The following is a 10,458-nucleotide window of genomic DNA, read 5'->3' on the forward strand; positions in this document are numbered from 1 at the left end:
CCCTCGGCCAATAAAGCGAGATGAGCGCCACAACCCCAGTTGGCCACGACTGGACCTAGTGGTCAAGGGTCCCTTTACCTTCACCTTATTTAATAAAAAGGGTATTTTAGCTGGATTTTGCATCCTCCAGAGTAATTTTATTGCATTTCCTGCACTCTCCTTAAGCTTAGAGCTGCTATTAGATCTGCCCAAACACTGGGATTCTTTTTAGGCCCAAACATTCACTTTCCAAGATTCCAAGTCCTGTAGGCTTCGAGTGGGTATTATTTCAATTTATGAGTTATGACTTGAAGCAGTTTGTCCACATGTAAATATCTGTCCCCAAGGGGCTCATAATCTAAGCCAAGAGTGAAGGTTCTAAAGGCCTGTTTGGAGCACCAGCTCCGAGATGCTTAGATGTCTCTGCAGTATCTTGCGTGAGGATCCCAGAGCTGGTTCGCAGGCAGCCCCCCGCAGACAACAACAACAACAACAACAAGGCGGCAGAGAGCTTATGAGCTTCTTATGCACTGGGTAACTGAAGCAGACATAACCCAGTTTTCGATGCACATGATTACAGATTTTTTTTAAAAAAAAGCTCAGAGTTTTATCCCAAAAGTTAATATGGGAGCCATGAAGCGAGGAGGAAAGGATAGAATGTATGTTAGTTAGTTATTTGTTTGTGACATCCAGAGCTTTATGCATCAAGTCACTGGGGTCCATCTAGCCATCCAGATGCCCAGTGGGGAATTTGAAAGTAGGACCTGAGCTCAAGCGCACTCTCCCCTCCTGTGGTTTCCAGCAACCACCATCCAAAACTCAGAAGGATTATTATTTCATTTATATTCCACCTTTCCTCCAAGGAGCTCCAGATGGCATCCTATGAAGTTCTCCTCCCTATTTTATCCTCAACAGAACCCTGTGAGGTAGGTTAGGGTGAGATAGTGATTGACTGGACCAAGGTCACCCTCCTGAGGTTCATTGTGGCTGGGTAGGGATTTGAACTCTGGCCGCCCAGGGCCTTCACTCTAACCTGTGCACGACAGGCTCATCCCCTCAATGCAGGCTCTTCTTCAAGCCTAATTCGGTTTAAGCTTTCAGGTGGATTATTTCACTGGTTTTTGCCCCGCTGCCATCGGGAACCTGAAGTGATCGTTACTTTGAGCACTCTACCTCTAACTCTTTGGAAGTTCTCTTTTCTTCTTTTATAGACTTAGTGTAGATTGACATATAGGGCTCAACTCCCGGGTTTCTCTCCACCTTCCTTCCCCGAGTGAATAAGTATGAAATGGCCATAGAAATCAATAGGCAGGTTGCTGAAAACCAGGTCTAAATCGGTTGGTTTCTCCGTCTATTTCTGCGGGCAAAAAACCTAGAAAACACGAACGCCAAGGTAACATCGGGAGCCCTCATTAAGGAGGTGAGGTGGCTACTCTACATTATTTATCTCCGCGTTCCTCTTTCTCTCGCCTTGGTCGTTTTGCGACAGTGTGGCGGAAATCGCTTATCAGGCAGTGTTGTACGAGCATATACTTCCTCGTCGGAGCTTTACGGCAGTGTGGCGGAGAAGGGAGATGCGAAGATGGCTACGGCTGTGTCGCCCTTCAGCGGAGTCCTGCAGTTGACGGACCTGGACGACTATATCGGGCCCTCGCAAGTGAGTGGGGCGGGGGAGGAGGAAGAGAGAAAGTGGAGGCAGGAGAATGAGAAGGATACAGGCATTTGGGGCCGGTCCCGTGTCGTATTCTTTGCAAACCTTACAACAACCATGTGAGGTAGGCCAGCAGTAGCAGCACACGCATGCGCGCCCATTGCTGAGGCTCAGAGTGAGCGGCCCCAATATGCGGGGCCAGAGTGCTGTCATGGTGAGAGGGTCAGGTTAGGGAAGGTAAAGGGACCCCTGACCATTAGGTCCAGTGGCGAACGACTCTGGGGTTGCGGCGCTCATCTCGCTTTATTGGCCAAGGGAGTCAGCGTATAGCTTCCGGGTCATGTGGCCAGCATGACTAAGCCGCTTCTGGCGAACCAGAGCAGCGCACGGAAACACCGATTACCTTCCCGCCGGAGCGGTACCTATTTATCTACTTGCACTTTGACGTGCATTCGAACTGCTAGGTTGGCAGGAGCAGGGACCGAGCAACGGGAGCTCACCCCGTTGCGGGGATTCGAACCGCCGACCTTCTGATCAGCAAGCCCTAGGCTCTGTGGTTTAACCCACAGCGCCACCTGCGTCCCTGGGTTCAAATCCCTTCTCAGCCATTGGAGACTCATTGGGTGGCCTTGGTCTGGTCAGGGTTGTCATGGGAAGGAAGGAAGGAAGGAATCAAAGGTTTTGGCCTTAGCAAATTGAAGATGGGACTGGTTTTTAATGTAATGAAAAATGTAAAGTGTCCAAAGTAAAGTGCATCCATTCTTTCTCCTGGCAAACCTCACAGTGATCCTGTAAGGGGTAAGTTGTTTTATCCTAACCATGGGGTATGGGTGTGGATGTGACGGGGTGGGGAATAAACTTGGCATTACCAACCAGTTATCAATGCCTGATGCAGGAATTTCTGAACTGTCCAGTGGGAGTCTAGGAGGAAACACTGCTGCTTCTTACTGAAGTACGGATTGTGGTGTGTGTGTGTTTTGGTGTTTATTTTCAGTAGTTCGCTTTCCTTTCAGGATTGCATAAAACCCATCAAAGTTGAGAAGAAGCTTGGGAAAGCAGCAGCAAAGATCCGCATTGAAGATGATGGGACTTACATTCAAGTTGACAAGGTAAAGTTTCCGCTCCTCAGTTTGATCACATCATAAGATGGGGTGGGGAAGCTTTTTTTAAGCTGTGTGTTTTTGCATTCCACCATCAAGCTTCTGGGGGCCACGTGGCAGTGGTGGGCAGGACCAGAGGTGAAAGCGGGTGATGCCATTGCTGTGCCTCTTATACAGTAAGCTAAATCCCTGTTATAAGAGATACAAAATAGGTTTGGGGGTCAGCGGTTACAGCTCTGCAGCCCCAGCTAGGAGTTCAGGAGCCTCTTGGAAAGGGAGTTAGTTGCAGAGTTGGTTAACAGCCCTCCAGGAAGGAGGACCTTTTCAGTTGTAGTGAAGAAAATTGCCCTGGTTAATGGATGCTCTCAAAAGAGCAATTACTCCCTTCTGCTCTTTGGACTGCAAATCTCTCATGTTTGGCCCTACAGTCTGGAGCCAAAACTTGTTACAGTCCTCGGGCCCCTCTGTGAAGCTTTCATTTATAAAATCTCCAACATCATCGTCAGATGGTGGGGAGGTAACCCCTGAATGGCCGCTAGTGAAAGCTGGAAGTACTTTTCAGGAACGCTTGGCAGCCGATCTCCATCCCCTCTGACCAACTCTCCCTTTCAGGACGGAGGGTCACAAAAGCTTGAGAAGGCCAAAATCACCCTCAATGACTGCTTGGCATGTAGCGGCTGCATCACGTCTGCGGAGAGTGTCTTAATCACACAGCAGAGCCACGAGGAACTCCTCAGGGTCTTAAATACCAATAAAGTAAGTTGTTGATGCTGTCAGCATGGGAGTCATAGGGGCTGAGGACCTGGAAGATGAACTCTTTCTTGCCCACTTGTGCAGGAGAAGGCAACTATAGGGGTCTGATCTAGGCACATAAAGGTAGGAAGCTGCTTTATACAGAAAGCCAGACCATTGGTCCATCTACACTGACTGGCAGTGGCTCTCCAGTGTTTCCAGCAAGGGAATTTCTAAGCCTTACCTGGAGATGCTGCTTGGGACCTTCTGCATGCAAGGCGGTTGCTCTGCCCTTGAGTTACAGCCCTTTCCCACTGAGTAGGCTGGATTTTCTTCCACTGCCAGGAGCAATGTTAGCAAGCTGTTTGCATTCTGGTTGGCTTCAGAGCAAATTATCTAGACCTGTTACAAAGCTGCTGGTGGTTTTGTGTTTGTCTTCCACTTCTCATTGCATTAGAGACTAGATTCTCAACATATATATATTTTTAAAAGGAATCCAGCCATTTCATGCTAGCTACAGAAAGGCTCAGGGCACCTCAATATAGAAAAGGTAAATACTCCAGCAAATACTAATTTCATGTTGATGCTTGTTTGTTTTTTTAAGACGTCAGGTTCTGCTTCCCAGAAGCTGGTGGTGGTGTCCGTATCTCCTCAGTCCCGAGCTTCGCTGGCGGCAAAGTTTTCACTGACTCCTTTAGACACAGCCAAGAAACTGGTGTCTTTCTTTAAAAGTTTAGGTGAGCAGCAGTGTCTCTTCTGAAGTATGTATCTTGATGATTTAGTAATTAAACACACTTGGGATGAAACGGATTCCTGTGTTCCTGAGCATCACATTTCTGCCACAAGGCTGGAAGGATAAAACTACTCAGGGGCTGAAGATTTTGCTGCCTTTTCACCCTTTTAACAAATAGCTTTTAAATGTCATTCTCATTTAGATGTCTGTTTGAACAGACTGCCCATATTAATTAAGTTGGGACTTATTGTCAACTGATGACGTTTATTTCTTTCCCCTCTGTTACATTTACAAACATTATATTTGAAAAAAAAATGCAGGGGGAAGATAAAAAAACTGACCAAACAGATGAAGTCATCTCTGCCTATCACTTGGTGGTTTTGTTCACCCTTGTTGCAGAGGGTGTTGAGTTGACACAGCTTAGGAACAGCCCACCAATCCAGCTAGCTCAATATTGTCTACACTGACTGGCAGCAGCTCTTCAAGCTTTCAGACAAGGGTCTTTCTCAGCCCTACCTAGAGATGCTGAGGATTGAACCTGGGACCTTCTGCATGCAAAGCAGGCCCTCTACCATTGAGCTGTAGCCCTTTGCTTAAGACATTTGGAACAAAGGAAGCTGCCTTGCACAGAGTCAGATCATTGGTCCAATGACACCTGTATAGAAATCACTCCACAAATGTGGTTTCCTTAATACCTAACCTCTCTTCCGTCCCTGTCCCAGGGGTACATTATGTCTTTGACACGACTTTCTCAAGGAACTTCAGCCTGCTGGAGAGCCAGCGAGAGTTTGTACAGCGCTTCCGGAGGCAAAAGGAAGACAAGAAGGCTTTGCCTATGTTGGCTGCTGCCTGCCCAGGTAAGACTGTTGTGGGGGGAGAGAGTGGGGTGTGGGCCCTGCAACTGGTGTTACCCATCATCCAGGAACCTCAGATTGTAAGACAGTGATGGGTGGGGCCAGAAGGAAAAGAGGGTGGAACAATGAATGTGAATGTTGCCTTTAAGCAGTAGGCTTCTTCCCCGCTCCCACTCACTTGCTTTTCAGGCAAGCAAGAGTCACTGTCAGAGTACAAGGGCACATTCCAGCCAAGCAGAAACATTCAGAGAGGGTGCAAAGCTGAACTGGTGAAGCGGGTAGCCTGGGGAGAATCCCAAGGGCCAAATAGAGAGGTCTGGAGGGCCACATTTGGCTTCTGGGCTTGAGGCTCCCTGCTCCTGCTGTGGACTATAAATGGGACATTCCAATATTTCTTTACAGCTGGTTGCATGCTGTTGCCTTGGATGCTGTAGCAGCTACCTTCCTTCCAATAGGCCAGCTAGAGGAGAGTGGGATGGGGTGGGTGCTGCCTTTGGAGCCTGGAGGTGGATTTGCGACTTTAGGATGTTGGTTCTTCTTCCTTTTTCAGGCTGGATCTGTTATGCCGAAAAAACCCATGGGAGTTTCATCATCCCTCACGTCAGCACAGCCAAGTCTCCCCAGCAAGTGATGGGCTCCCTCGTCAAGAGGCACTTTGCCAAACAGCAAGTGTGTGTTCCGTGGCAGGCACTTTTCGCAGGGGAACTGGTGTCCTAGAAAGTCTGGGAGCAGCAGCTGGGCTTCAGTTTGTGACCTCCCCATCAGATCACCTCTGCAGACAGCCAGAAAAGGGGTCACCCTCTCACCCAAACAATCCTCTGCAGAAAGGGGAGCTCAGACCTTTTCCTTTCCATGCTAGGGCAGTGCTGCTGCTGCTGTTTTCTTCTTAAGGGCAACCATCTCAAACCACCCAGTATTGTTATTACCCTATGGAATGACCTACTCTCACTTCTCTGGGTTTAGACCAGCCTTTGCCCAATCCTGGATCCCTCCAGATGTTTTGGACTACAACTCCCATCATCCACTGCCAGTGCCATTGTGGCTGATGGGAGTTGTAGTCCTGAACATTTGGAGAGCACTAAATGGTTGGCAAAGGCTGGTTTGGACAAATTTGCAAAGGGTGCTACTAGTTAATGGTTGCTAGATCGAGGTTTTATACCTCTGAATGCCACCTGCCAGGGCCAAAAACCAACCAAACAGAAAGTGGTTATTGCCTTCATTCTTTGCTTGTGTGTCTTTTGCGGTGCTTTACTGGTGCCACTGTCAGAAACATGAAATCAGGACTAGTTTTTGCTGATCAGGTATCCCAATCTCTTCCCCATTTATAGCACTTGACACCTGACCAGATCTACCACGTGACAGTGATGCCTTGTTACGACAAGAAGTTAGAAGCTTCCAGACCTGACTTCTTCATCCAAGAGCACCAGACCCGTGAGGTTGACTGTGTGATTACTACAGGTAGAGCGGAGCCAGGAACTGTGATGCAGTCAGTGTTTGAGTTAGAAACACCCAGAAGATTCCCTTGCCTGCTCCCCTGGCTTGAGGTGCAACTGCCCATTCATTAGCCACTACTTCCACCCTGCCCCATTTGAGTTAATGGAGCCCAGCGCTCATTCTGCCAGAGGTTTCTACACATACAACCTCCCGCATCACTCCATCCTGGCGAGCCAGAGGGATTATGCCATTTCAAGGACATATTCCAGCCAAGCAAAAGTTCTTGAGTAGGGGCGTTGAGTGGAGAAGCTTGGAGGGCTGCACTCAGTCCCTAGGCTTGAGGTTCCCCATCCCTGAACTGGAGAGAGGATTAATTCATTGCCTGGTAACTCCTCTCTGCTTCCTGCCTCCGTTCCATCCAGAATGCAAACTCCCTTGCATTTGTTCTGTGTTTCAGGAGAAGTTGTGAAGTTGCTGGACCAGGAGAAGGTAACCCTATCAGAAGTGAATCCTGCCCCTTTGGATAGCATGTAAGATCTAAAGTCGCTTAACCTTGCTACACTTACATCCGGCTTGCTTCTTTCACATGTGCTCGATTTGCAGAACTTTAATCAGGATTTAGCCTTTATCGGCATGCAGCCGGGCATTTCGAGTTTTGCATGGTGCCCTACGCTGCTTCTTTTCTCCCTTCCATAGGTTTAGTGGTGTATCTGAAGAGGAGCAGTTGCTCGGGCACTCTGGAGGCGGTTCTGGGGGCTACCTGGAGCACATCTATAAGTATGCCGCAAGGGAGCTCTTCGGTATTCAAGTGGAAGAAGTTCGCTATAAGGCACTGAAGTAAGGATATTGCATTACCGCCTGGAGCTCTTACCAAGAATCCTATCCCAGCCCATTTCCCCCAGCCTGCACTCTCTTCCAGTAAGGAAGTATTGGGAGTGCTGCTGCTGCTGCTTTGCTGCTGCCTGTCCCTTGCTCCAGCCTCCCTCGCTGGCTAAAGAGCCAGCAGCCATTGCAAGCAGCCGTGGAAGGTGCAAGAGAGACATGGCCTGGGAGGAAGCATTCGTTTTCCAACCAGGCTGACTTCCCCACCAAAGTTGTACTGTTCGTCCATGTTCCGTTGCTGCCAGTTTCCGCTCTGAGCAGCTGGGATATTGGCTTGGGAGCGTGTCTGAAGAGACCATGTTTTGCAGTAGCAAATCTCTGGTTCCGCCCTGACCCCTTTTAATTCTTCCCCAGAAACAAGGACTTGCAGGAAGTGACGCTGGAGAAGGATGGCAAAACCCTCTTGCATTTTGCCCTGGCATACGGATTTCGGAACATCCAGAACTTGGTGCAGAAACTAAAGCGGGGGAAGCTGCCGTATCACTACATCGAGGTGATGGCTTGTCCTTCAGGTAAGGCCACCTGCAGGTTGGAAACGGCAGGGGGAATAAGAAAAGGCTGCATATGTCGCTTGGAGCTCTCTGGCAACATCCTAAGATGGAGACTCTCCTTCAATTAAAAAGAAGCAGGATGCTGTTTTGTTTGTTACAAAGTTATGTATTTTTGTGTTTGTATATTGTAAACAGCCCTGTGATCCTTGGATAAAGGGTGGTATAGAAATATAATGCGTAAATAAATAACAATCTGAAATACCACCTCCTTCCTCACAGACCCTCTCAGGCGCTGATATCGACAGAGGGGGCCCTCATGGTTGCTCCATCTCCCTCAGACATTCGAGAGGGGTGTGACCTGTGAGAGGGCCTTCTCTGCGGCAGCCCCTAGGCTGTGGAATTCCCCTACCTGCAGAGGTGTGCCTGGCTTCTTCACTGGTTTCAGTGAATGCTGAAGACACACTTCTTTACGCCAACCTTTGACACTTGAGATGTGCGTTTCCAGGGACTACGCTGTTCTTCCTATGGCTGTCATGTGTTTTAACTATTTTTAGTCTTTCATTGTTGTAGCCTGCCCCGGGTCTTGCTGGTGAAAGGCCAGCAATACATTTGGTGATGATGATAATATTGAAGCTCTAGCTTAGCTAACTCAGGTACTTCCTTCAACCTGCTTCCCTCCAGATTTGAGCTCCTAGCAGGCACCAGCCTGCAGAAATCTTTTTGAACTTGCGGCCTTGCATGCCTAGGGCTGATGGGAGTTCTAGTTCAAAGCATTTGGAGGGTGCCAGCTTGGGGAATACAGGTTTAACTGGGATCCACTTTCTTCCCACCCCCTCATTTCTTTCCAGGCTGCTTAAATGGAGGGGGCCAAATTAAAGCCGAAGGGGAGCCCAGCAAGGATCTTCTCCAGAGGGTGGAGAGGCTGTATGAATCAGTCCAGCCTGAAAACCCGGAGCTGAATGGAGCCGTGCAGGCACTCTATGAGGAGTGGCTGGGTGGCCCTGATTCGGGACAGACTCGAGACATCCTGCACACAGGGTATCACGCAGTGGAGAAGTCAAGCGCCACCTTGAATATCAAGTGGTGAAGATGGCTGGGTACAGGAGGTGTCACAATCATGCCCTCTTGATTTCCTTTCCCTCTCCAGAGTGGTTGCTGGAAGGACAGAGACTGTTCATAGGTGGCAAAATATGTAGCAAATCCACCTTTAGTACCAAAGACTGGAATAAAAATGATTACGGACCGAGGGTTTGGCTTTAAGGAGAGCTGTGTTCATCCATATACCCTTGCCTTCCCTCCAGCTTCTGACAGCCATGACTGTTGGCCGTCCTGGTAGCATCTGGAGTCCATTGATATCTGGGGGGCATGTTACATGTTGCTACCATAAACAATTGTCCTAGATCAAGATCTCTGCCCCCATACCCCACAATGCAAAGGAAAACACAATACTAACAGATGCAACTTGAGTGATTGTCACAGGGGCCAGCCAGCCTCTTGCAGAGTTTCAGTTGGAAACAGCCCGTTTTGTGGCTTGCTGCAGGTTGGGGGTTCTTGAATGTCTGCCCGAAAGGGGGCTGGAACACGTTCTTGGGGTTCAAAGCATGTACACCTGCCTTAGCTCAGAGTGTGCTTCCAGAGCTCTCTGTGCTTTTGTCTCATTCCTGCCACTTGCCTACAAGGAATTCCCTTAGTAACAAAAAACAACAGCTGTTATAAATATACAGGATAAAGAGTTAAGAACTTCAGAAAGAGCCTCCTGGATCAGGCCAGTGTCCATACACTCCTACATCATCTTCTCAAGAGTCCCAAATCAATCTGTGCCCTACCTTTTTCATGCAGAGATTGGAAGTTCATGCCCCATCCTGGACGGGAGCAAAATGTCACCTACAACACTGAAGTGCGGCCTTTAAAAGAACTGTAGCCAGAAACTTGAAATGTTTCAGGCCTGCTTTATTACTTCCTTATTCTCTGCACCCACAAAGCCGAGAAGCTTTTTCTCCAGGAGCGATGGGATTACCTAAGGAGACTCTTTAAGAGGCAAGGGGGATCTAGAGATATAAATGACTTTCAGACTTTGAAAAGCTGGTGTTACTCGATCAAGTTCACCAGTTTTGTTGAATTAATTAAATAGTTTTAATTGGATTTTGAATAAATGCAGTTAATTGTTACTGTTTTGAATTTTATTGTGTTACGATCTTCCTTGGTGGGTCATGCAAACTGCTAGTCTGAGTAACACTTTTTATAGGGTAGGGGGCACTGGGACCAATGGTGGAGATGGCCTGAAAAAGTTTGGGAACCATTGAGATAGACTGTGAAGAAGCAGTTTAAGGGTGCAGCTAAACTGGAAGCAGAAACTCCGTGATTAGGCCCTCATGGGGTTTCTCATTTAAAACAGAAATCACAGGGATAAATTCACACTCATCCAGATCCAGTTCGGAAAGGTTCAGGACGCTGAACTTATTTCATTGTTTCATTTGATGTCCACAAGTTCTAGTGTTATGATAGAAGGAAAAATTGTGTTTGCTTCCCGACACTTGCAGTCGGCCTGTCTTTGCTCGTGGCGAAAGTCTCGGCTCCAAGAATTAAGAGGCAGAACCACAGC

The 10,458-nt window shown here is 48.2% G+C and overlaps 1 protein-coding gene across 1 annotated transcript; it reads left to right on the top strand.

Annotated features, from left to right (window-relative positions):
• The first annotated feature begins 1,452 nt into the window (after positions 1-1,452).
• Positions 1,453-10,024, top strand: CIAO3 (cytosolic iron-sulfur assembly component 3). The gene is made up of 11 exons (XM_083413237.1): positions 1,453-1,636; positions 2,644-2,739; positions 3,343-3,486; positions 4,067-4,199; positions 4,918-5,052; positions 5,600-5,718; positions 6,378-6,507; positions 6,941-7,013; positions 7,180-7,320; positions 7,720-7,877; positions 8,705-10,024. The coding sequence occupies exons 1-11, from the start codon at positions 1,562-1,564 to the stop codon at positions 8,941-8,943; spliced, it is 1,443 nt and encodes a 480-aa protein (XP_083269363.1). The 5' UTR covers positions 1,453-1,561; the 3' UTR covers positions 8,944-10,024.
• The last annotated feature ends 434 nt before the right edge of the window (positions 10,025-10,458 follow it).

Source organism: Podarcis tiliguerta, assembly GCF_965153285.1.
Source record: "Podarcis tiliguerta genome assembly, chromosome: 14".
In the NCBI taxonomy this organism is placed as follows: domain Eukaryota; kingdom Metazoa; phylum Chordata; class Lepidosauria; order Squamata; family Lacertidae; genus Podarcis; species Podarcis tiliguerta.

What these genes read in the sequence shown, in the direction of transcription:
- CIAO3 (XM_083413237.1), top strand. Translation starts at nt 1,562, where the DNA reads ATGGCTACGGCTGTGTCGCCCTTCAGCGGAGTCCTGCAGTTGACGGAC. An exon ending in CTTACATTCAAGTTGACAAG is followed by an intron (nt 2,740 to 3,342) that starts GTAAAGTTTCCG and finishes TCTCCCTTTCAG; the next exon opens with GACGGAGGGTCACAAAAGCT. An exon ending in GTCTTTCTTTAAAAGTTTAG is followed by an intron (nt 4,200 to 4,917) that starts GTGAGCAGCAGT and finishes TCCCTGTCCCAG; the next exon opens with GGGTACATTATGTCTTTGAC.